Here is a 27582-nt window from a genome sequence, read left to right on the forward strand (position 1 = left end):
GGATGAGTCGACTGCCAACAGAACAACTTGTTTATTCTAGCATCGCAAAAGAGCGGCCGGTCAGGTCGACCGAAGTGGAGAGACGGGAGAGCACGCTACTCAACGGAAGAAATCGGAGCCTCTCTCTTGGCGTCTGGGGGCAGCTGCTTTTATACTCTCGGAGTCGAGGGCAAGAAGGAACGCCTCGTCAGAGGCGCACGTGATGCGGGGCACGGACACGCTGAGAGACACGTTGAGACGAGTAGGTGACGCATCCGCCGGGCCGGCGCCGGTCAGACCTCCTCGCTTCACAGTTGGGGGAGCTCCTCTTCCCGGCTGCCGCGCTTTGACAAGCGTGGGCACCAACATGCACACACACACACACGCACACACGAAGACACGTGGCATTGAAACATGCCTGGACGCGCATGGCAGGAGGCGTTACGGCAGCGCTGAACGGGCCAAAATGTCCGCCGCTTTGAATGAAGCCCCGGCGTCCGTTGCATCCGCGCCGGCTATACCGCGCGTCGTAGGCGAAACGTAACACTAGGCCAGCCAGTCGCATATGGCCTCGGCCATCGGCGCGTTTCTAACTCCAGGTTGCAGGCCTCGGGCTTACCTGTAACCGTCGGAGCTGGACCACCGGCAGCAGGGGCAGTCACCGCCTTCGGATCGCCTAGCCGCAACTCTTCGCAGGGTAGCATGGCGGCCGGCGTGCGAATCTCAGGCTCGTCGATTGACTCGCAGGCCCAGGTACTGAACCTCGCTGCTTTGACACGGACACGGCGCGAAGTGGCGACTTCTGGCGTTAGTGCCTTCATGTTAAAGATCAATGGTGGTGTGATGTGTGACTTTCTTTTTTTACTGACGTGTTTAACGCGATGCGGATTTCACTTTCATTGCATTTGTGTGATTGTCGTTATTGTTTTAAACGTTAATAAAAATAGTTATTGCTTACTAGCTCACCGTTAGTTAGCAATGTACTTGTCGAGGGACACTAGTCAGGCAGATTTATGATCTACCTTTAGTTTCTTCATCCCAGGCAATGTATGACTAAATAAATTGAAATAAAGAAAATACGGGAGGACATAACTCCACTAAAGAAAAAAGGAGAGCGCCAACTACACTGTAAAAATGTGCCATTTCGTTTACTGGACTTTCCTCGCAGCATCGTAAAAACTCCCCGTAAAAAATAATGGTATCCGTAATTTCGTTTCACAGCCCCACCGTAACCCGCCGTCTTATATTTTCAGCAATTTCCGGTACGATATGTTTCCCATGCGTCCATACTTTCATTCTACAGTACGGCAATAACGCGATGTCATATTTAGAGCAATTTCCCGCAAAAAGAATACAGACGTCTGTAATTTTTCCCACGGCACAAGAATGAGGTGCAGTCTCATTTACAGCAATATAATCAGCTTTCCTGCAATTTCTCGAAAGGTGTTTTTTTCAGAAAAATGAGCCCACTGCATTCATTATGTATCATTGTTAGAGTATACCGCCTACTTGAAATATACTCCCAGTCACCCTTGCTGTTGTCTTCCTGCTTGAATAGCAGTTGATTATTTCTGCTTCTCATCTGAAGTAACAAAAATTGACAACACCATGAAAACAATGGCGAGCAATAAAACTTAGCAGCACGTAATGCCCACATAAAAGTACATTACCCCTTATTTGACGCAACCCGCCGTGGTTGCTCAGTGGCTATGGTGTTAGGCTGCTGAGCACGAGGTCGCGGGATCGAATCCCGGCCACGGCGGCCGCATTTCGATGGGGGCGAAATGCGAAAACACCCGTGTACTTAGACTTAGGTGCACGTTAAAGAACCCCAGGTGGTCGAAATTTCCGGAGTCCTCCACTACGGCGTGCCTCATAATCAGAAAGTGGTTTTGGCGCGTAAAACCCCATAATTTAATTAATTTTTTTTTATTTGACGCATTAGAAGTCACTGTAGCAAAAGAAAGAAGACGGGAAACTGGCTGCACAAATGAACGATGCAAAACAAAATAAAAAAAAGTGTCAAGTGCTAAGGTACAGTGCACACAATAAATAGCAATGTCTGAATGGTAAACTAACTTTGCTCATACATTTAGAACGATAGGTGATCTGTAGCACGTAGTACCAAAATTGCTTAGCTTATTGCTCTTACTTGGCGGTAATCTTACGTTGGTATGACCTTGCAGTACAAAGAACACAGGCGATCAGCAACCTCAGTATGTACTCCTTTTAATTATACTTAAAATTAAAGCTTCAGCGAGCACTGTATTCAGGAATACCGACGAGCTGCATTTTTATCAGCAAAGATATCGCAGGCATAAGTGTATGCCGAATAAGTGACCAGGCAGAAAGCAACTGGCTTATTGTACAAAACGTTTTTCTGTTAGTGTCGAAGAAAAGAAAAAGCATTTGAGGCAATATTTTGAACATAGTGCAGTCCATTCTGGCAATGGCAGGATGCTTGAGCTCTGGGACAGAAAGGGAACACTAGAGTACAAGTTCTGGAAAAATAATTTTTTTTTTTTTTGCACTGTGCACACTCACATGCACAACAGTACACTTTAATTTTGACATTCAAAGAAAGCTATTTGACGTAGAAAAATATGTGGTAACGAAATTTCCCACCCTGCTTCTCAGAGCGGATGCTTAGTCCCATAGCCCCCCCCCTTTTTTTTTACCAGTTGTTCCGCCTCTGATTTCGGGCACCGACATTGGTTGTTCCCAATAGTGGTCTGGAAGGAGGCAAACCTAATTGGAAGGACATTCTAAGTCGAAACTTATAAATTTGTTAAATACGCTGCCCTATGCTAAAATTTCAGATATCGCATATAGAGGCCGGTGGAAGAGAACAATGCGTGTGAAGGGCACCACGGCTTCGTGGTTAAAAAAGTTAGGCAGGTTGATGGTTTGAAAATGCACTGACCACTCGCTGCTAAATATTGTTATGCTGAACTCTTGGTTAAGCCTGCCGTGAGAGAACTAATTTACTTTCCTTTGGTACAGTCAAGTTGGATTAAACTTAATTTCTGATAAGGCGCACAAAATTACACGTTTCCTTCAGGTGTATAAATTTTCAAAGAATGTATGGATTCCCGGGTATAGACCCTTTCTCATTGTTTCGCAACCTCAATCAGATAGGTTGGAGCCTAACAGATTACGCCCGTGAATTTCGTCTCCGTAAATGCGAAAAATGTCACACGTCGACGCAACATCAGCCACAATTTCGCGACAGCAGAAAGCAGAAGTGCAAGGTATATATTTTTTTTTTTTTAGATCTGCTCTCGTTATCTCAATGGATAGCGTATCTTACGGGTGCGTCTATCCGAAACTCGCACGTTCTTATGATGTTCCCCCGCGTGATATGAACGACAAACACAAACATTTACGCACGCATGCCCCTAGCTACACAGATATAGCGAATAAACGGGGAGCGAGCACACAAGCTGGCAAAGATAAGATTAACACTCGACGCACCTAAATACAGCCGAAAAAAAAAACGAAGTAGCGCAAAACACTTCCGCAACTCGTAAACACGTACGCGACAAATATCGTAATCGAGCTCTAAGTTCCTGGGCATTTTGTTCATTTACTGCATTTTGACTCCTTCTTTTAAAAGCAATGAAAGATGAGTTAGACGGTATGAATTAATTGTGGGTAGACGGCGCAAGGAAATACGTACGCAGGAAAAAAAAAACAAAGAGCTGACTTCCTAGAAAACCTTTTTTTTTTTTCGCGTAGAAAGATACACAACACAGTAGCTCCATTATCGCGCAAAAGCATAAGAAACGACGAGTAAACAAAAAACAAACGATAAACAAGCGAAAACTAATTGTAAGTATAGCAAACATTAGTCGAAAGGCTGCACCTCGTTTTCTTCCTCCTGTCGGTGTACGCTCTTCTTTGAAATGCAACAACGCTCATCGAAGTGGTTACCAGGAAAAGATATTTTATACATTCCAAAGTATTTGGATAGGAGCTGCAGTGTTAAACCTTCCTCTTAACGGGAAGGTTTAACTCGGGGTCTGTTTCTAAACACATAGGATTGTAGAATATTGTTCTTTAGTTGCTATCAACTATCTGGACACTCCAGGCGCATTTCTGCCTTCTTTGTAATCTTCCGTACAAAGTCCAAGGGCGATAACGTCGTCGCCGCTTCGTATACTGTAGGTGCGAGTGAAACCGTGCGAGGGAAACTGACGATGGTAGCTCAGTCTCGTGCGCGCAAAGGAGGAAAACGGGGAGAAAGCTCGCCGCGGCTCATCGCCGCAAGGCACCGACCGGGCAGGCGGGGAGGGAGCGGAGGGCGCGGCCGCCCCTCGCCATACGCAGAAAGCGATCTGCGATGGGGAAAGAGTGCGCCGAGTTCTGATAGTTTCGAGTGCGCTGTGTTCACGTCGCTAGGCGAGAGGCAGCACGAAGGTCGATTCGCTCGCTGCTGCTGCCGCGTTTTCTCACTCCGCCGTATCGATAGCAAGTTTGCGTGGTCATCGAGTGAGATGTGTTTACGTTTGATTGTGCGCGCGTGACATCATGCTCGTTAATTTAGTTAGTAAGTGAATGTTTACAAGTTAATGCAGCCTATGAAACCACTGTTTTTAATTCGTATAACTGTCTACTAATTCGCTACATCAATCCATGCCTTTCGGGCAGAACTGCGACTTTCTTCGGCATCCACTGCTACTAATTTGTTCAGCTTTCTTACATTTAAAAAAATGAAATTAAATTAAGAGGATCAGGAAGGAACAGCGCCAACTAAGACGATCACGAGAGGGAGAACGACACAGGACAAGCGCCACAGGACAAGAGAGGCTTTACGAGTCAAAATTCGATCTGATTATGAGGCACACCTTAGGGGAGGACTCCGAAAAGCTGGACCACCTGGGGTTCTTTAACGTGCACCTAAATCCAAGTACACGGTTGTTTTCGCATAGCGGCCCGTCGAAATGCGGCCGCCGTGGCCGGGATTCCATCCCGCGACCTCGTGCTCAGCACCCCAACACCCTAGCCACTGAGCAACCAGGGCGAGTAGTTTAAAAAGTTTTAATATGAGGACATCATAAAGCAGATTTGTTATTTAGGGCGTCGATATTTCTTTATAACATATTGTCATGCATTGATTTATCGCTACAATCCGTTTTATTTTCGGTTGCTTTGCAACCACTCTCTTCTCTAATGCCATAGGATTTTAAATAATATGTATACAAACATACGTGGATCGAAAATTGCAATATTGTAAAGAGCAAGACTATCAAGTATTCAACTCTGTAATTCCACAATGAAAAATGATATCACAGATCTGTAGGCTGCACTAAATAATACATCTAAAGCGGTCAAATTTGATGCATTATAGGCCGCTCTAAAATGTACTAGTAATATGCGAGTAGAACTTTTACAAAGCTCTTGTAAACAAAGTAACAAATTCGCGTAAGCTGTATATTCAAATATCAAATTTGTCCACCTTATATGCTTTAATGGATGCAGACTTACAGAACTGTAACACCCGTTCTTGGTGCAAAATTTTCTAAAATTCGAGCTTGTATGTTCTTTTTTTTAGTTTACCAATTAGCGGCAATTTTGTAAAAAACATTCGGGACCGTAAATCGGAATTTTGCGTTTTAACTTTCTGTCTCAAACGCAGCAAATTTCGTTCGAGTCGACCCAGCGCTTGTCTCGAAAGAGCATTTGTGCACTCCGCATGTATTTCTGTATATAGGCGGGGGGGAGGGGGGGGGGGTATCGAAACGAGTTCTCCCCGAGCTATGAAGTTCCTTGTTTAACGTCTCGCGTCTGCCCGCGTTCTCACCAGCGCTTACAGCGCCGCGTATCGTTGGCTGTGGCGACCGTGTCACCGGAGCCGGATGTCGGCAGCGGTGGCCGCTTCTCTCTTCCGTGGCGCCGGCCGCGCATCCTGATCCGCCACCACAACCAGGTGGTGCTGCCCGGCCGTGAGTCCCCGAAGCGCGCAGGCCAGTTTCAACGGTTTCGCGCGGACGACCGATCTCTCGTGGCCGCCGTCAGTGAGTGCCTTGTCACTAAGCCCATGCGTATAACGGGTGACCCGGCTAACGTTAGCCGAGCTGCTCCACGAAAACGAAAAAAAAAAGGATTAATGAAAGATGGTGCAAGATGTAATCGTAAGACTTACGGTGTTCGGTCGTCAGACGTGCGACAACAGAATAGCATACATTTCATAATTATTACCTTGCACCGTGTTTTTTCGATGGTTTCTTTTTTTTTTCGTTGAGCAGCTTCGCTAACGTTAGCTGGGACACACGGTAGACATAAGTCACAAATTGTTAATGGCTGTTAATAAATATGTCAAAATTACGCAAAGTTGTTCTAAGGCGCTGCGGACTACATAGAGAAGCCAAGCTGTACTCCTGTTATTACACTAGTATCACCTCCTGTAAACCTGAGCTTCATGGTTGCACACTCGCATCTTGTCTTATACAATAGCGCGTCTGTGCCTTTTTTCACGAACGTTTCTTGCTCCCTAGCACTTCTTTAGAACGACTTCATTAGGCCTCAAAACCATCAAAACGCCATTTATGCACCACGCAACGTAACGACATATAAAAGACGTCTTTTTCTTTTTGGACGTTGCGTACCATAGAGTTTTCTACAATAATTACTAGACGCAACTCTGGCGCTGCAGTCGTTTACCCACCATGGGAATGATGATAAGTACATGGTTTTGTCTGACCTTCGGGCTTGCAGGCTCAGATGTTCTTGCGGATTCGTTTATTACGCTTTGTATGTCTACACTGTCGTAAATTTCCCAGCAATATATACTTTTCTAAGCGCAGAAGATGCTGCGAACACGCACAATCGCTACTAATTGCAATGCTACAGCTTGCAGAGGTAGCCAAATCGAAACGCCCCAAGCGTCTCAAGGCACTCCCTTGCCCGCGATAAATGCATAAGGGCGTTATATGTCGCTTGTCTATGCATGCGTCCGTGGCGTCATGGTTTCATTATCGGCAGTCTGCGCTATAGAGGTCGAGTGTTCGAATCTTGCCGTCGGACAATTTTAATAATGTATATTTAATTACTTATTATGCAATACATTGTTTAAAACGAGGAGCTTTACAAATTCACGAAGCCGGTTGAAGCCAGAAGGACAGAAGTTTAGGCAAATCCATGTACTTCCCATAATTTCCATGCTGGGACAACCGCTCCCATTTTGCAGCTCCCGTAGACACTATCGCCAGAACTCCCTCTACCACCTATTGCATGATCGAGGCTCTAAGTTGCGTACTACGGACTGGAGCAACAATTTCTGCCCGCATCACCTTGATGACGGGTCACCAGCAATTGAAGTCCGCCATCGAAGAACATGTCATAATGTAGTCCGCGGCTGCTGTACTTATGCGCCCATCCTTCACGTCTTGTCTGACATTGATGCCTCGGAGGTAAATGAATTAACTAATTATTATTAAGGTGGAGAATGATCCTTCGTGCCTTTTCTTCTTTCCTTGTTTCTTTTGTGTGTGTGTGTGTGACAGACAGACAGACAGACAGACAGACAGACAGACAGACAGACAGACAGACAGTCAACTTTATTTGATGCTGAGGAGCTTCCGCGGGGGCCCCTATCGGGGACCCGCGGAAGCCGCTGGCCGCGTCCAAGTCGGGGCAGGAATACCGTGATGTTCCGCCCATTCTCGGGCCCTCTGGGTGTGAGAGAGCCGCAAATATTATCGCGAGTAATTCATTTTCGAGGTGTTGCACAGTAAGTCGTGTCGTGTTTTGTTTTTGTTTTTCAGTAAAAGGATCGACTCGCTGGCTCGACGCATGTGCAAAGTTAAATCATTGGCTTCCGGCATTACGAGAAAGAAAAGGCAATTTTTTCGCCTGCCCAGAATAGCGGGCTTGAGCGCACCAGCTCAGGTCGGCCTCTCTGCCTTCCTTGTTTTATATAAAATGTATCTTTATTCATTCGCCATTGCTTACGAAACGACGTGCAGTACTTCTAACATCGCGCCAAACATGGAGATGTATTCAGCAAAGCAGATGTGTACAGCAATACTAGTCACATTAAAGTTTAGAGGGGGCCGCATTCTGTATGCAAAGTTTTCAGTTTAGCCGCAGCTTCGTCACCATGTTCTCTTTTTGCCCCTACTGGACAGAACTAGCAAAAACAAATTTCCGCATTCGCTTAAACTAATTTGCACACTGTGACTCGAGGGCCTAAAGTATGAAGGACAGAGGCTTGGGGGCATCTTGGTAGTTCAGCGCGAGAAATAGGGACAAACGAAGAGAGACAAACGCAGCGCTGACTTCCAACCAGCTGAAAGTCAGCGCTGTGCGTGTCTGTCTTCGTTTGTCCCTGTTTCTCGAGCTGTTCTCATTTTAAACGTGGGCTAAAATGACTCGATTCAAAGTCAAGTAGGTTCACCTGAGACGATTTACGTGAGAGCCCCAACCATAATGCAATACGAGGGGCACCTTTGAGGCCGCGAATATAGACAAAAGGAATAGACTCGGCAAACTTAGAAATTGTGGAACTTAACCTTTCGAATGTGCACAGTAGAGCTCCGGATAAATTCTGACCCACCTGTGTTTCTTTACCTTGCGCCTAAATTTAAACAGACGAGCGTTAATTCTCACCCTCCCGATTACAATTCTTTAATTAGTTCTATTTCTCCCGTGCTGAACTGTTCTGGAGGGCTAATCTTTTTTTTTATTGCGGAATTCCATCGAAAAAAAATTACAATTTATTTTTTGTGCTCAAAATTGAAAACAGCGAACCCTAGGGAATTATACCAACGCCAGCTGAAGAAAACGGATCGACGCAACTCTTTACTCTGCCTTTGTCTCCTTTTCAGTGTCGTCGTTCCGTTCCAAGGAGCCGGATGAACCCGAGGGCCATGAGGAACGACAGTGAGAATCAAGCGTAGCTCTGCTCACCGCACGAACGCTGACAAGAAAATTTATCACGTAAAAGTAGCGTGTGTGCCTATTACATGAAAGAAGACATCTAGCCAGCCCTCAAGCAACAATCAGCGCACCAGACTGACCCCACACCTCACTTGATAACGCTTGCTTGGAAACTGTTATGTCAAATAAGCTACAGCCGCTTAATATATGTACATAAAAGCTTCAATTCGCCTATACAAACTTTGTAGTTTATAACATGCATCAAGAATATCTGCAGCTCAATCTGAACGCTTCAATGGACCGCTAAAACTGAACACTAAATAAGTTTATACTTATGGCAGTATTGCTTCAAAAGTCTATCTTTAACAATTTCGCAGTAATATGTCGGTTAACACAGAAAGACAAAAGTAAAAGTTCACTTTTTCTTTAATTTGTGTGCGTGGTGTCACAAATTTCAAATAACATTTTTTTTTTTGTGCATGTCAGTCGCTATGGCTCAGCAAAAGTTCTTGAAGCTTGTTGCTAAATTCAGTCATTGGCTCTCTTCAAATGCAATGTAGTCCGTCTTTATCGATAAGAATTTAACGAGGCCCTAGCAGACGCCGTCAGAATTCATGACGTCACGCGAGCTGGGGCGGGTACTCCCCGCAGGCGTCGCCACCCGTCTTTCATTTTTGGCCCATTTCTGCTTCACCAAGCATATTGTAACGGTAGGAGTGGCATTTGTAGTATTGCAGCCCAGTAACTCAAGTTATTTTTTTCTGTGGTGTATCTTTAAGGCCCGGCAAGATTTTTTAATCTGATATTTAGCTGATGATGTAGACTTCATAGATGGAGTTCAAGCCTGTGCAAGTTGGTAGAACGTCCGTCAGAAATGTTTGCGAAGGATTTACGCGGTCGGCTTTCTCGCCCCCCCCCCCCCCCTCTCTCACCAACTGTTATTGCAGCTTTGGCATTTGAGGCTTCTGCCACAACCTTTTTAAGGCCAGTTCACGCTTTGGTTAGAGCGTACAGTGCTTACCGCCGCAGGTTGCAGCGTAACCAGAAGGTTCTGGCGGCTCTCTGCGTGTGCGGCAACATGACCAGCGTGGCGGGAAGCATCGCCAGCTATTGGTTCATGCCGGGCGCAGAAGCTATCGCCGCCAACATGGACAGGTATGGGCAGTGAAGCCTTTTTATTTTAATGCTAATAGCATTTTGAATCTATCTATCTATCTATCTATCTATCTATCTATCTATCTATCTATCTATCTATCTATCTATCTATCTATCTATCTATCTATCTATCTATCTATCTATCTACCTATCTATCTATATATCTATCTATCTATCTATAGTCGTATACAACTTTAGAAAAAAGGGGAGGCCCCGCCCAGATGACCGAAGCGCGACAGCCGAATGCCTCCGCAACTAAAATAGTCCCGCTCAAAAAGTCGCGCTTCTGAAACGTGCAATTCTCGGTATAAATAAAGGCTTTTGTATTTTGATGACGGGTTTAGTAAAGCTCTCATGTGCCATACAGCACATGGCGGATCGCGAGAGAAAAATAACCCCATGCCTTCTACAGCGCTGCCCGTCGTCTGCTCTTTAGCTTCATTGCAGGTGACAAAAGTCACTTGTGGAACTGTGCTGTGAGAAAGCATATCGAGCGCTAGCAGCACGCCTTATGCGTGATTATGTCACAGCAAGCATTCTACAGCACGCGCGTGCAGTGAGCACTGGTGAAAAGCAATCAATCGATAGTGCTACACGACGCTCGAACACCGCCGCTACACGCTCAACTATCTCAGTGCTGACAACGATCGTTCACGCTGAGTTGAAGGCAAGAAATCTTTGCATTGCAGGCTTCTTTTGCAAATATTTTCTGTTGAGACACTCATAGGTCTGTTTCATGCGCGCACGCTTTCCTCATTTCTCCTGAGAATGGTTTTGCTCCATCACTTCACCCCGTCCGACGAAAAACGCAGCGACACAGTGCACGAACACAGCCGCCGCTAACAGTAGGCACCGACATTGGCAAACTTTCCTCGTCGCAACTTCACTCGGGAGGGAAATAAAACAACGTGGAACAAACACGCAGGATGTGTGTTTGTAGCGGTGTGTCGACGCTGGATCCTGTTTTCAGGCAAAGCGTAGCGCAGCGTCAGCGATGTTCGCTGCAATATTTCTTCGCGGGATCACGGCTCACAATAAACTCACGCAGCACAAATGGTGCATCGTAAGCTCGCAGTAATATTTCCGACATCATAGGCCATCACAAACAGTTCGGGAATCCACTCTGACGAGGGGCTGACGCACACAGCTGACGCCACTTGGCCCAGTTCGAAGGGCGGGCGGCCATCTTCTCCGTCGGCGAGGTGACCGGCTGTCCGGCTCATGACGTTAGTCCAGAGTGCGCAGCCATTGGTGGATGCTCGTGTGCATCCGCCTCGGAAGAGTACCTGTAAACGCCCTCTTTATTCTAAAGCTGTACCCGACTATATCTATCTATCAATCGATCGATTGATCTAATCTCTCACGCCAACCCAACTGTCCACCTGCCTAGGCCGGTACGTGTTTCTGGTCGTGTTGCCGTCGTGAACGTTTCATTGTCGTCAATGTAGCCTCGTGATCTTACTCTCGCCATGCCGTCGACGTCACGCCTTTTACTCCGACCCAGTCGGCCAAGTTATCTAATAGCTTGGGCCAGTAGGTATGGGGTCGTGGTTGTGGCGCCGTCGTAGTCGTAGCCATTGCCGTCATTGCATCTTTGTCATCCGGCACTCGTCATGGCCTCGCCGTCATGCCATCGTCATCTTGCATTCGCTGTCACTCCATCATAGTGATGATGTTGTGGTCCTCCATCGTCGTCATTGCGGCTTCATGATCTAACTGTCGTCATGCTGTCGTCATGACGCCTTCTACTCCGACCCAGTGATGCAAATAGCATATGTCACTAGGTATGTGTTCGAGGTCCTGATGCCGCCGTGTTCAGTGCATCGTCGTCATTCCAGCTTTGTCATCCGACTCTCGTCATTCAGTCGTCATTACGCCATCCTCGTCATACAGTCGTTCTCATGCCGTATCACGCTGTCGTTTTTGCCATCACTTCAGCAACATATCCCGTTGCCATCATGCCTTCGTCCTTCCATCGACGTTAATCATTCTTTGACATTGTATTGTAATCATACTGTTGTCACTCAATCGTGCTATAGCTCCCCGCTGTACTGCACTTCTCGTAGCACTAGAGCGATGCGTCCAACCTATTTCTATGCACCGATCGATCAATCAATCACGTTACACCTCTTGCGGCCGTTCCCACACGCAGCTCATCGCTGTCCTTCTGGAGCTGGACGCTGATCACGCTACCGGTGTCGCTGGCTGCGTCGGCGCTCTCCTCCGTCTGCGTCTACTACGGAAGCCTGCACGCCCAGTGAGTGCACCGGCGTATAGAGTGTGCTGAACATTGTAGTCCCTATAGATGAAAAAAAAAACTTCGCTTTATGGCTTCACTCGTGGCCTCCAAGATCGCGCCGGCTCGTTGTGATTTCGGAGGCCACGCCTCACTCGTGGTTTTCTACAAACATGTTACTGGGCAGAACTCTGGCGCTGCGATCGCTCTGCAACCAGGTGAATAGCGGGTGTCAAATCTTCGTGCTATATATTGCGTATATTGTAGACACATGAAGACAATAACACTTCGCGCACTTGCACAATCACTGCGAATTCTTGCATTTGTAACGAAAGATTTTGTTGAATGTTATCAATGCGCGAAGTCCTAATGGTGGTTAATGTCCAAAGGATGAAGCAAATTCATTAACTAACCATCCTTTGTATTATTTTTGCTGACTGAATCATCGTGGCTGCAGCTTCCATAGACGTACACTATAGCATCAGAGTTCCCTCTTGTAAATTTTCAAGAAAGCTCAATGGGTTCCCTTAGGGCCTAGTGGGTCCGCGCACTGAGAAAGGTCCCTCATACGCGTGCGTGTGTTGTTCAGTATGCATCTCCAGATGCCACGATGTATTTCCTTTTTTTATTTTTTTCAACTATTCCACGATTTTGCAGGCCCTTCATATTGTCACGTAGTAGCGACGAAGACAGTAGCTAAAACTGTGTATCACATAACTAACTCTTTGCTGGACGAACCTGTGCCCCTAAAAGCAAGGGGACATTCAAACCACTATGATAGCGGCGAGCACCAGCGGGCGAACGTCGAAAATATCATCTGCGGGTCAAGCGCGTCGGCTTTTTTTTTTTTTTTTTTTTACGTGATTCGTCGAACGTTCCAGCGTAATCACCAGTGCTCGCGTGCCTTCCGGAAAGTACGTAGTACACAATTCGTGTTGCACGTTAAACCTGATTACACAAAGTTCCGTGAGACCATACACTGCAGATGGAGTCAACGATAACACTCGAGTAAGTTCCAAATCATGCAGGCGCATGCCTTTTGCTGATCAATAACTTTAAGTGTTAGTGGGTGAAATGCCGTCCCAGAGGGATAAGTAAGCACATGGGTCAATATCTTATCTAATACGTATGATCAGCATCTGAAGCGATTAGTAGTATTCGCAAGGTATTACGTCATACACAAAGCAAACCCGTCCCTAGTATATACCTAGGCTAAGAACGTGGCAAATATCGCGAGTGCAGTAAACGCTATACCGTCCTTCGCACGATTTGGGAACACTGAGAGCTCACAAACGCAAATTGCGTGGTCATGTTCTTAAGATAGAGAACAAGTGGTAACTAATGACTCGGCATTATCAGCTGGCAATCGTAACAAAAAAGTGTTTATTTTACAGCAGCTTGATTGATACCAATGACATCGTTTACTAATGAAAGCTACCACTGCGACAGTAAAAATAGGTTACAATATTCACTAGCGACTTAAGCCTACGAGTTCCTAGTAGCTATAGTGAGACATTCGTTTATGGCATGTGATATCGCATGACGTCATTGTGTGTAAGAAAGCTGTAACACTGAACTGGGCGTTGTATTTCACTTGTTCGTTGTATTTCACTTGTGATCACTAGAGACTCGAGCCTCTCAGTTAGCTGTGTTATGCAGTTAATTGCTAATTTCATGGGCGTTCGATTGGTGTGGATGAGCAAGTGTTCGATTGGAGGCTACGGCAATAGCAGTGAAATAGTGAATCATATTCACTAGTGACCGAAGCCTACCAGTACCTACAGCGATTATCATTTAATCACTGTTTGATGTTTCGTTTGATAGCCATGACAAGAACGTACGTGCGTCATTAACTGTCTTAACGATCTCATGCTGGCCTTTCCTCGTTTGCTGCATCGCTCTCATAGTAAAGAAGAAAGGAGCCTCCAAAAGCTGTCGTTAGTCACGTGGGAGCAAATACTGCTCGTGGATTTTTAAACAAAAGTTGCTACGCGAAACTCTGGTGCTGCGAGCGCTCTGCAACCATGCGAATCGCGCTTTGTGGTTTAGGACTTTCTTGTGGCTTAGTTTATTACAGCGGAGCTGTTATATGTCTACCCTCCCACACATTCTTCAATGTACGTGCCTTGAGACCCCCGCGCCCTCTATGAGGAGGCAAAGCAAACCAGTAAGGCATGTGCTGACACCTGTCGTAGCGGTAGGAAAGCTAAAAAAACCACCCAATACATAGTTTCACACACCGATTGCTAGACGAAACGCTTGCGCTCGTGTCTACGAGAGCTGCAGTCGGGGCGGTTCAGCCGTCATGGGAATTATGGAATGTACATGGATTTGCCTGAACTTTGCCCTTCTGGCTTTAAACGTCTCTTCGACTTTTGTAAATTCGTCATTTTCAACAAATCACTGTGTAATAAGTAACTAAATATGCATTATTAACTTTATCCGCGGGCAGGATTCGAACGCAGGACCTCTAGCACGGAAGCCCGACACAGAAACCTTTTACGCCATGGACGCTTTCTTTACGTTATAACCTTCATTACAACACCCCGTAAACACCTACAAAGCAGGTCACTTAGTGCTGAACAATAATACTGCATCATTTGGATAGACTGTACTGATTTAAAAAGTCTTCAAAGAGGGTCTCACAGACACCAAACTATCAAGCTCCTGAAATCACTCTGGCGGTTCAATCATCAGCTTGAGGGCATCACGCGTGTACCTAAGACTTTCACTTAGGTGTGGCCTCGCAGACCTTTCATCTATACGCGGCCATTCCTGGCATCGATGCGCGTATTCCACACGCCGTTCATATACAAAAGCATTATCATGTGAGCCGGCACTCCCCCTGCGTTTGGACAGGGTAAGAACCGAATATCGAAAGGGTTTATCGGCAGTTCTTTCTTCAGAGTTCGCTTGAGAACATCCTGCAAGAAAACGGAGTCATGGCAATCCAAGAAGATGTGCTCAATAGGTTCAGGTTTCTTACATATGATGCAGTTAACACACTACGGAAAAAGAAGCCCTTGCTTTGTAGTCATGGCATCACAAATAGTGCCAGAATGCAATTGAAGAAAAAGGGGTTTCGCTGAAGATCTAACCGGCATTTCATCTATGCGTTTCAGCACATTGCGTTGAGGTCCTAAGTTATACATCGTTCGATACACAGGAAGCGTCAAGAAAACTACAACCAGATCACAATAGAGTTTCTTACGCGTCACAGAAGACAAAAATTCATTCGAAAAATGTGTTTTCAGTAAAGAAAAGGACATAACTTCCCTCAGAAAACGAAATGGTGTTCGAGTTCGTTCATTTGTCGATAAGACAACCCACTCGGGCAAGGGACAACTTAATGTCACTTGAATAACAATACGCAGTAATATACCACTTTGGTCCCTTCAGAAAAGGAAGCTACTAACAATCTGTTTTATAAACAAGTGTGTTAGCCCTAGTCCCCCATTCTTCACAGAATGAAACAAGTTACACCTGCTAGTTCCCCATATATACGCCGCAAACACACTATGAAATTTCTGCACCTAAATTCTTGTCATGCATACCACTTGTAGTACATAATACACTTTTGTAGTTAAAAACAAATTGCAAACACTAGCTCTTGAAAACATTGAAAAATTATGCCCGCTCCAATTTTATGTCTGATCTTTAACTTTTTTATTTATTCGAACCAATACTCTGCGCTGTCACGATAAAGTTCCAATGACACCACGCGATATTTTCCAGGGGTAACGCTTCAGTTTATGTTACAAAAATACTCGGGTGCCTGTGGCCAGCTGCCGTGCCATAAACCTAGGCACTTAGTCCAGCTGACAACACTTCCAGTTGTGGCGCAAAAAAAAACAACCTCTTTCATACTTTTATCCACATTCTCTGTATCACAGCAAGAAAATTGCCATGTCATCCGCATAAGCCAAAACTCTAGTCTCAATTCCTGCATAGATAAATCCAAGAATAGATTGGCTATTAATTATTTTCAAACATAACGGCTCTAAATACAAGGCAAACAAAAGAGGCGACAAACAGCATCGTTATTTTACTGATGAATCCACTTTTATACTGGCGCCTAATTTCCTATTAATTACTAACTTTGGAGCTGAATCTTTGTACACCATTCTTACTCATCTATTATCACTGCACCCGCTTTAACATGTTCTAAACGGAAGAATATCATGGACGACTCTATCAAAAGTATTTTCAAGGTCAATTTGTATCATAGTGACCCTGTTCTCTCTTTCATCACAACATTCCCGTATGGCCCTTGCAGTGCGTATATTCGAAAAGATTGACCTGCCTTTAATGTCGCATGTGTGATGGGGGCCCACAAGTTCTTTTATAACAGCCTGCAATCGTCGCACCAGTACTTTAGCGTAAACATTATAGTCCGTATTTGTCACGCTTATTGGTCTATAGGCTTCCACCGCCAAAAGCCTCGAACGGTCTTTCGCTTTAGCAATTAAAATAACTTGCGATGTCCGAAAACAAGGAGGCGCAGCCTTATTGTCGTACATATCCCTTATCATGCGGTGTAATGCTACAGTTATATCACTTTTAAAGCTCTTGTAGAAAGCCCCTCCAAGACCAGCAGGCCCCGGCGACTTGCCGGGTTAGTGGGCACTAAACCCCGTATTCAGAAATGCATCTTAACTTGAAGCTCATGCTTGACATAATATAAATGATGCCTGGTGCGAACGCACCCAAGACGCAATTGCGTTTCTTTCAGTGCGTTCACGACAGGCTCATTTAAATCAAGTCAAGCCTGGGCTTCAAGTTAAGATGCATTTCTGAATACGGAGCTAAGTTAGTCAATCGCATCCTCAACTTACGACAGGCTTTTTGGTCTGTCGAGTGCTTCACAGACCTCGTCTGATTATGTTGGCATTAATGGCAAGAAGTCAGTTGTAAAACTTTCGATATCGCCTGTCTTTTTCCCCATCAAACTTTCATAATAAGACTCCAATGCCTGCTCTATCATTTCAGCATTATTAGTGACTTCCCCTTGATACCTAATTTCGGTTATTTCTCCGGAAACCATGTGTTTCTTTTCGTCGCTTATTGCTCGCTTGATAGGCGTCTCTCCCATCCATAAACTCACGGCCAGTGCCCTTAACACCGCACCCCTGTACTTTTCTTCATTCATGACTTCAACGTCAGACTTTAGTTCTTTGATTTCTGTCGAAAGTAATCCAGGCGAGGAGCTTTCTACGCAGAGCATGTATTTTAACCTAAGATGTAATTCTTTTCAGGTCCTTTTTTTTATTACTGGACTACGCATGCTCTTTCAATTGCGGTGAATTTAACTTCTTTTTTCAAGAGTTCCCATTCTGCAATCAAGAATGCTGACGTAGTTGTGCTGAGCAAATTTTCAAGCTTTTCTTGCGCTGCCATTTGGAAAATATCGTCTTACAAAAGCTTATCATTTAGCTTCCATAAGTCCCAGCTGAATATTGATGTTTTTTTTTCCTATGGTTGACATAACGAGGCAATGATCGCTAAAACTAACATGTAACACTTGATAACTTGAAAATAGCGGCGCAAAGGTTAACTGAGCATAAATTCCGTCTAGCCTGTCATGACACTGACCTTGATAGTGCGTATACATGGTATGGTTTTCGCTTGACAACAGATAACCTATGTCTTCAAGCTCTTGTTGCCTTACAATCGAACACAAAAGCAACGCACTTTTATCACAAACACTAGTCAACTTAGATTTATCTTCTGGAAAGCAAACACAATTAAAATCACCCAGTAAGATGACATGCTTTTCACAATTCAAGTACTGCTGAACATAACCGAAAAAGACTTCCCATTCCTGTGCTACGTTCGGAGCATACACACATATTGCCCTCCAAGGCATCTCTGAAAAAGTAAAATCACAGAGGACCATTCTACCATCCACAGATGACTTGACCACTTCAACTACATCAATGCTGCTACGCAAAAAAATAAGGCAGCCCCCAGACCCACCCGCCGCGTGACATACACATACGGTATATCTGGGGCAGACAACGTTAACCATTTGCTCCGTGTACTCATCCATCGCCATTTTTAAAGCGAAACCTTTACTGGCCGCGAACTTGCTATTTCGCCATGGCCGTGCTCCGAGGAGGCACATGACGTCACACCGCGTTCCTCGTCACACCGCGTTCCTCATCGTTGCCTTCGCCTCCGCTCGCTTCGCCAGCTGCGTCGCATGCCTGATAACACGTAGAGGATGGGAAAGGACAGCTCGCGTGCGCCGCAACCACAGTTGAGGCGGCAGTATGGACGGCTACAATTCTGATAAGCAGGAGGAAGCCTGGAATCGACATCGGAACGAGATGAAGAGGAAACTAATCGCCTAGAAAACAGACGAACAGCGCGCCGAGCGACTGGCTAAACGCCGCAACATAGCTAGAAACCAGACTAACCTGGACTTGCAATCAAGATTAACCAAGGCTAACCATGCTATGCCTTAGCTTTCGCTACGTATATCCTGGCATAGCCGAGCTAAGCCACTGCCAATTTTTTCTTTCTTGAAAATCCAATAAGTCAATTCAAGAAGAATACGCTTAACTTGGCATTGGCTTCTACGCCCGCTTAGTCCAGGCACGTTCAACGTCGCGACACAAAGACAACTCGAAAGGTTAGCTGTCATTTAAAGAAAAGCACATAGCACATAGCACAAAGCACATTACCGCACATAGTCCGTCTCACATCTGCTTCGTTGACTCGGCGATCTAGTCAGGCGGACCATGGTTGTCTGTAAGCCCAATGACGACGGTCGACGCACATCCTGCCCACAAACCCCAGTCCCAAGGCCTCTGCAACAAGCCTGTTCTCCTCAGAAAGCCTGCGTGTTAGCGGACGCGTCGGGTTGCAGTGCGGCGTTTGGCTGGAACGCCGGGCTTGGGCTTGAACGCCGGTCGGCGTCCCGGGGTAGCCTTCGGTGGAGACTCGTCAATACATGTCTCTTGATCCCTTATCCTCCTACTCACCTGCCTCCTCATGAAGCTTCTTAGCAGGCGCACTACTTGACGTTGACATCACGGTGTCGTCAGTGTCGTGCTGTTCTCCGGTCGTCACTTCTGCTGAGGTGCAAGTTTCATTGGCCTCTTTTACCTCGATCTCTATCGAGTTATTTGGTTCTGCCTTGTCATCCCACGCGTCTTTCTAGCCATCAAATGACTTGTCTTCATCAACAGACGTTGCCTTCTTCAGGGGCGTTAGGATCGAGGAGTGGACATTTTTCCCTTTACCAGTGGCTTCCACTGCGTCTACCACGTCCATCAGGCGATCTGTGACATCTTCCTTCAATTCCGGGCCTGTCACTGCGGCATAGGTACGGACGCACTGGATCCAATTGTGGCCGTAACGACGACAAAGCCCACAGCGTGGTAAACTGCACTCGCGTTGTATGTGCCCGATGCCACGGTACCGGAGGCAGGGGGGAACTCAGCCCGGGACATGCTCGAGCGCAACATTTTCCGCTACTCGCAGCTGGTGGGACAAGTCCTCGGTGGTGACGCCCACCTTCAGTTTCAATGTCAGAGAACGGGTGCTTGACCCTTTGTCAAAGCATCCTTGCACCCTCCACTTGTTCCTGGTGATTTCAGTCACATTTTCAAAAGGCGACAAAGTAGTGCGAACGCCGTCGCCAGGTAAACCGTGAAGAAGCAACTAGAGCTTGACACAGACGCCTCGGTCACACGGGTTGGCGTCTGCAGCGAGAATGTTTTTCCTTCTTCGTCCTTGAAAGTCACCGCCCACAGATGGTTCATTCGATATGCACCCAGCGCAACCACTTCCGTCATGAGAGACAGTCGCGTAAGAGCGTCTCGAAAATGTTCCACTCTGTAAGGCCTCCCCTTAAATGCAGGCAGATCCCACGTCCTGTGGGAATCGGTGTTATGCGAAGCAGTGTGCGGCGAGTCTACCAAGTTAACGAAACCACCGTGAGTGCACAAAGACGTAGGCGGATGTTTCCTAACCTACATGATACGCATGTCATGACCTATCATTTATGTTCGTCATACACTATCGTCATATTATGCCAATTTTGGTACACACCAAGATAACGAAAGAACCATGAGAGCACCAAGACATAGGCGTCTGTTTCATGACCTACATGACACATACATCATGATATTCATGCCACGACCGATCATTTATGTTCATCATACACGGTTGTCATACTATGTTAACTTTGGCACATACCAAGTGAACGAAACGACCATGAGAGCACCAAGTAGTAGGCGGCTAGATAGATACTATCAAAGTGACAAATGTTCGCCAAGAAATGATCGGAATTTAAAACTGTGTGCAAAACGGACGCACCTGTTGGCAGTGATGGCAAGTTCAGTTGACAGTCCTGGGGTGCTATGCAGGATGCGCCGAGTTTCTCGTTCACACGAGTTTTACCCGAGTTTGCCCGACGGCAGTCAGTGAACGGAGATAGCGCAGAACGCGCAAAAGCTACAGGCAAAAAAATATGTAGACAAAAAGCCGCGTATGACAACGTGAGCGCACCCTGCGCGGAACGCTGCTTCCACGTTTCAAGCGCAGAAGGCTGCACAACGAAACGCGCCAGCGCCGCGTATTGTTATCAGCGGATTATCGCAACTTAGCAATACCGTGACTGTCCCGCTGTCTGTCTGCACACTTGCCGTGAACCGCTTGCCACGCCTTTCCCGGGCGCGTCTAGGGCGTGCCTCCTCTTTCGTGCACTATCATTCTTTCCTCCTTCGAATGCGAACAGGGTACATACGGCGCATTCTTGCACCCACACTTTCACTCAAACGAATACGTTTAAGTACAACAAATAAAATAACGAACATTTTTATTGCTTTAAGTATCTGTTTTTTTGTGTTCAGTGCTAGAAATTGGTGATGACAAACGGAGATCGAGCAAATTATTACATTTTGCACTTCTTGCCGCGAGTGGCGACAGTGAGGCGAAAGCTTAGAAGCATATACATTGAAGAGGGTCACACACACGAGGGCGTTCATACAGTGATAAGTTGCCTAGGGGCGCTGCAGTACCATTCTCAATAAAGTCAGTCATGATCCATGGAGGGTCATGGCCACTCTTTCTCTATTAGGGGAATAGAAACGCAGCGCCGCGGTACGGCTGTTCATCGCAGGCGCTTCACTAGGCTATTAAGGCCCCCGCTTTAGCAACTAAAAACGACACAACGGCGGTCGTTGCAAAATGGCGGTATGTTATTTTAGAGCCCGTAGTGACGCAGTTCAGTGAAAATGTATCAGTTTATCTTTGTGCACGAAGCCTCTGCGATACATTGCGAAAAGTGCGTGCTTCCCAGCGACACAATTCATCGCTTGTCATCGCTTGCCCAGTGAAGGTGCCTCTGAGCGCATGTACGTACGCTGTATATGAGTGTGTTGTGCAGTCGAAGGTGCTTGCGGATTATCTCTGCTGGAGCAAGCAGCGATCGCAGATGGATATCGTAACGACACCGCAGCAATCGCATTTGGCAGGTGAGGGCTCTTGTGTGCAGTTATGAAATCAGACTTCGAACGGAGAGAGGTGTTGGAACTGTTGAGTGCGCAGTGCTTGTGATGAAGAAATGCCATTACACTGGGTCTAGAAGACGAGCGATTCTCGCACGCTGATCGTGTTTACGACGCTGTGGCTCCGTTTCATCACCGATGGCAGAGCAGCCATCTCATACGACTGCTGCGATAAGCACTCCTCAGCATCGTCGTCCCCCTCGGCGCATCGACGCCTTGCAAGCAGCTACAGTGACGTGCCGACAATTTACTGTGCGCTACGCGCCACAATGCAGGCAATGAAACCGTGTTGTGGGGCCATCTGAGCCCGAGAAGATGTATGCATAAGCCAGCGACAGTCAACGCTTTGTTTTTGATAGTGGTGCTCAGTACATCACCGATGACAGTGCGTTGTGCGTGCTTTATGTCGGCGGTCAAGATTGTTGATGCCTCTCAGCTCGACACCGCGTCGCTGTTGCCGGAAGATAAGTTGGGCGTGGCCCAACTGTAGTGGGTGCGCGCATAAGAGTTACATGCCTCGCGTGGGGCGTGACCTCTGGTTTTGATTGAAAGGCGAACTCGTGCTAAACTCGTACATCGCGAAACCCCCTCCGAGTTCAACTCGGGAACATGGCGGCGGCAGCAGCAGCCTGTGTCAATGCATCCAGCGGCAGCAAGCGTCAGTATGACCGTCCGGACCCGTTCACCTACATGACCGACGGAAAGTTTCAGCGTCATTTTCGCCTGACGAAGACATCAGTGCGCTTGCTGTGTGACGTGCTAGGCGAAGGCTCTCGTCTGCGGAGACAGCGTGGCGGGCTTCATTCGCTCACCGTCGTAGAGCGAGTCCTCTGTGCCCTCTGTTTCTACGGGACTGGGACTTTTCAGGGAAGCGTCGGCGCCGAGCGTTACATTGGACGCCATCAAACTACTGTGAGCCACTGTGTCAGAGATATGTCTGACGCGCTTATCGATGCGGCAGCGCGTAAGCGGTGGCTAGCTTTCCCGAATACTGCGGCTGAGCGGGCATATATAAAAGAATGCTTCCTACTTCGTGGGAACATTACGAACGTAGTCGGGTGTGTCGACGGAACGTACGTAGGAATGAATTCGCCTTCAATGTCAGCGTTACTGTGATTAACATTGAAGCAATATTTAGACGCGCCATACTGCCAAATTTGTCACTTCTGTGTAGCCGACTGAAATTTTGTGTTAGCGACATCTCACATGCGGCTGCTTATGATACTGACTTTTTCGCTGGTTGATGACTTTTGTCCGGTTGTTCTACTTGTCTGTCAGGGTGCCTTCCAAATGGCTCACTTTCATGGGAAAGAGGTTAATTAAGTATAAATAGATAAATGGATATCACAAATTGTGTGAAGTACCCTATGAATGCTAATTTCATAAAGAACTTGGGGTTCTTCATTGGTGAAGTAACTTAGAATGCACAATGCTGAACTTTGGTCATGCGTAATCTATCGGCCGCACTATGAAACAGCGAGGCATTGCACAATTTGTTGCAGCGCGAGATGTGGATGTTGCGCCAAGCCGGTTGTACCTTTGCATTTGTGGCGAAATGAAAATGCATTAAGAATCTTGGTGTGTTGGCTTGCATGAAGAAAATACTTCAGAGTGTTTGCTCTGTTCACTGTCGATGCATGTGCCAGAGGGTCAATGCATCTTCTTTTTTTTGGAGGGGGGGGGGCGGCGTTATTCTGGATTGATAAATCATATATTGTCGTCTCATAATGGGGCTCTAATTCTTAAGCAGTAGAACAATGCACTTCCAATGCTCTGCAGAACTCTCTGTACGTGAAGATGTCATGAAGCACCAAGGCAAAATTACATATCGGGAGAAATGTGGTGCAGATGCCAATGAAAAGTGGGTCTTTAACCCACCATGATAAAAATAAATATTGCAGAGCATATAGACCGTTTGTACAGCTTTAGAGCAATGATTACACAAAATGTGATATGCTCAAATGAGTAAACACTTGCCACAATGCCAAAGTAGGATGAGCGACATGCAGCATATATTGGCATTGAACATGTCTCGTCACTGTTATATTTATTGTAAGCCCTCTCTGTCACACCTTTCCCTCCGGCACTCCCTTTACTGAAACGTGGCACTGTCTTTCCGTTGGTGTCATGATGGTAATGGTAACGGCAGCAGCAAGGCTGGTTAATGCTTGCCCCTTTGATTCGTGTGAGTTTAGTGGTAAAAAATACGGCACGTGCATACATACACCTGTGCTGCAAAATTTAACACTTGTGATTTTTTGGAGAGCTAATTTGTGTTGGGGTATTTCAAAGATGTGCGCCATTGTGACCTAATAACTAGAGCATTGGTGAGGTTGAAGACTGGGTGTATTGGTGTAGAAGCTTGAAATTGAATTGCACAACAATTCGACGGGACACAAAGAGAAATACAGACAGCAGAATGCTCTGCTGTATGTGTTACTCTTCTTCGTGTGCCATTGAATTGTTGTGCGATCCAAGTTCAAATAGAGCATTGGGCTTCTTTGGTGCAGGACCGAGGAAGTGTGAGCTATTCGACAATATGCCAGTGCCTTGCCACACAATTATGGAAGTCGGAAGGTTTGCAAACAAAGCTTTGCTTTCTCATCCACCTGCTCATGTAATACAAGCACTGATTGAAAGAATCATCATACAAAAATAATGGTAAAATCAATGGCCTGTGAAAAGTGTAATTTGTATATTTACACTGTTGACACAATAGGTGCCATACCGGCCTCAAAATTGTACTGGACAGAGCAGTTTGTTTCCTATGTGAAGCACAACCTTCCATTACATGCTGTGCAGATAACCAAGTTCAGTTTGTTTTGATGTGCTACAGAACATTCACTGTAATCTGTTTTTGATTCTAAAGAAGTGCCAAACACCGCCTCTTTTTCAAGGATGTCATGGGAATATTTGGCGAGACCTTTTTACAGCCCCTCATAATGGAAGTGTGGCCAGCCAGCTTTGCTTGGATGCCTTTATAGATTTCTGCTCCTGATCATTGTGTGCTATCAAGTTGCAGAAGTCTATGCAACTGGTGCAAGGCATTACATGTTTCTCTAGTCGTATACAACTTTAGGAGGCTGCGGAATCTGCACTTTAAGGCAGGTGAACACAAGCCTGCACCAATGGGCACGCACTCTAGACTGACATCGTGCCGCCAGACAGACTAATACCTCCTCGTTGGAAAGGGACTATTTCTTTAGACATGGAGGCAATCGACTGCTGCGCTTTGGTCATCTGGGCGGGGCCTCTCCTGTCTTCTGAAGTTTTATCCGACTCTAAAGGATGCTGCTTTTCATACGACACGAAAGGACAAAGTGTACAATTATTTGGCCTATGAAATAGATAGACGAGAAGTGTGCTATGCAAGGGCTTAAGATGTGTGAAAATTAGTACATGCAATTATAAGACAATGTTAAAGAATATGTGGTATCGAACATGTATGTAACGGCACATTTGAATCGGGGAGTGTTGCAGTCATATGCACAGTCTATAGGTGATAGCATGATTAAACTCCTGCTGTTTCCTGTCTTCATTGTGAATTATGCACACCGTTCATCTTGTGGCTAATCAACACGCACTGTATTCTTGCACATAGAAAGAACAAACAGCACAATGACGTGTATGCTGCATTAGTGTATTTTTTATTTACATGGTCAAAGAGTGGCACAGGTTGTCTTACGTTTTTGCCTATTTTGAAGGGACACCAAGTGCATGTTACAAGTCTCCTAATATGCACAGCACAATGTTTACTGCAATAATTTTATTCATCTTCTTGAATAATAAACAAAATATTAAACTGAAAGCTCCTTTATAAGGTGCCTTCTGTGGGCTCGACAGGAGAGCAGTGAGGGCACCGATACTACTGTTGCAGAGCAGCCCTCTGGACCTCTGCCACACACTCAAGAGCACGTGCCTGGCGCTCGCCTACTGCCACCAGGCGGTTGAGTGCCTCCAGCAGCAGAATGTTTTGCTGCAAAAAAAGTGTGTTGGAATGAATCAGCCGCATACAAACCATTATTTACAAAGAAAAATGCTCGTTGCACTATTAGTACCAAGTGCCATTAACTGTGGAAGCCTTTAGTGTAGTAAGCATAATAAAACAATGTGTCGGGACAACGTTGCTTTATTTTTCATAACTGGGGTTTTCTTTTTCAGAGCCAATTGTCATGTTGATTAGTGTGCCAGCAGCTGAGGTGCCCCCCACCTTCACGAGTCTCTACTGTCAGCACCACAAACCTATTTTTGTTCGCTGCAAAACAAATGCTTCACCCTACAATCCCGTCTTATACGAGCTGATTGCATCCTATGCCTACAAACATATTTTTATCCCATTACGCAATGTTCTACCATACTCGCTTGTAGTTCTCTCTCCTTGACGTCTATTCTGTCACGCTTATTTAATCACCTGTTATGAATTGGCAACAAGTGATCGAATACGTGCATGGCCTGCCTGCCGCTTTCTGCACAGTCCTTGACATCTCAAGCTTCTTTGTTAACCTCCAGGTTTATGTCCCATATTGCATAACCGGTAGAATGCAATGATTCTAAACTTTTTTCAAGGATATCGGTAACGTGGCGTTCACGATTCGGTAATGCCTTCCATGTGCTGTTCAACCCGTGAAATTTTTGTATAAGTTTCCTGCTTTATATCAGTACCTGCTATTGATATTTCACCTGGATAAAGATACTCTTCCATAAATTTTGCGGGCTTGATGTCACTCATGAATTTCTGTTATCTCGCGAAGTTAGTGAAGGTTACCTTCATCTTTTCCATATTTTCGCTGGCCCGCTTGCATGTAAAAGCACGAACACTCATTGGTTCTCACTGCCTTCTTTAAGCTGCTGGACATTCAGTTCGTTACTACGAAAGTGACTTAATCCGTGCACTCTTATTATGCTAAATATGAAACAGTAGAAATATACTTATCTGCAGTTTGTCGATGTCTCCTTCACTGTGTTGGTAGCGAGATCCATCGTCGGTACCACCTCCTTGTCGCATCGTAGCTATATAGGCTGTCTTCCTTTTTTACACACTATGTAATGTTCGTGACGCTCGCAGTCACGCAGAGTGGATGAACTCGCAGAAGCAGCACCGGACAAGTTGTTTCTTCAGCACGGCGCCGTGAACAGTAGGCGCGCGTTGCGATATGAAAAATCGCCGAAGCTATTGGCAGTCTTACGGTGTGCCCGGAAAGATTGCTGACGGAGGAACAGAACTATCCAAGAAATAGTGTTCATTGTCGAGCCTGATCACTACGTCGCGCACTGCAAGCTCGTTGTACGAGTTTGTTTACACTGGGCCTCTTCGATGTTTAGCCGCCATGCTCGCCCGGTGAATGGATGTGATGACGCCACCACAGCGTTCCCTCGTGCTATAATGCGAAGCGTACTAAATTACAAATTAGTCTAATGCATATTCAGTGTACATGTTGTAAGCTTTAAAATGCTTCTATACCACGTTAAAGTAACTAATAATATTGTACTAAATGCATTTGTTTTATAACTTGCTTGTGCTTGTAATGCACTCGGTGGAACGACAAACAAGTGAAAGAAGGCACGACCATGCACCGAAGATATGATCACGTGAGCCCCAGTTTGTCGACCGCCCAGAAGGCAACGCCCAAGGAATGATAGCCAGCCAGAGTGAATCTAGATAAACCAATAAAACTGGAGGCTTGTCGAAAGATAAACTGTGTCTCGGTACCATTCGTGCTTTCATCTTGGGGTGTCGCCAGAGCTCGTGAAGATCCCGAGTTTCGCCAAACTCGGCGCATCCTGCATAGCACCCCTGGCCTGGTTTTTCTGTCC

The 27582-nt window shown here is 46.0% G+C and overlaps 2 protein-coding genes across 3 annotated transcripts in view; one reads left to right on the forward strand and one right to left on the reverse strand.

Annotated features, from left to right (window-relative positions):
- The window catches only part of LOC126544652 (E3 ubiquitin-protein ligase MIB2-like), a 285660-nt gene extending 265061 nt beyond the window's left edge, over positions 1–20599 (reverse strand). The window contains exon 1 of the mRNA XM_072287224.1: positions 20576–20599. The gene's annotated coding sequence lies outside the window, so the exon portion shown is untranslated. The remainder of the gene's footprint in view (positions 1–20575) is intronic.
- Positions 126–27582, forward strand: part of LOC126544673 (uncharacterized) — a 44758-nt gene continuing 17301 nt past the window's right edge. For both annotated transcript variants that reach the window (XM_050192141.3, XM_055061622.2), the window contains exons 1-5: positions 126–732; positions 5786–5996; positions 8808–8862; positions 9889–10014; positions 12167–12271. In XM_050192141.3, the coding sequence (XP_050048098.3) occupies positions 682–732; positions 5786–5996; positions 8808–8862; positions 9889–10014; positions 12167–12271 (548 nt within the window). In that variant the 5' untranslated portion in view covers positions 126–681. The remainder of the gene's footprint in view (positions 733–5785; positions 5997–8807; positions 8863–9888; positions 10015–12166; positions 12272–27582) is intronic.

The sequence above is a fragment of the Dermacentor andersoni genome, chromosome 3, assembly GCF_023375885.2.
Source record: "Dermacentor andersoni chromosome 3, qqDerAnde1_hic_scaffold, whole genome shotgun sequence".
Lineage (NCBI taxonomy): Eukaryota > Metazoa > Arthropoda > Arachnida > Ixodida > Ixodidae > Dermacentor > Dermacentor andersoni.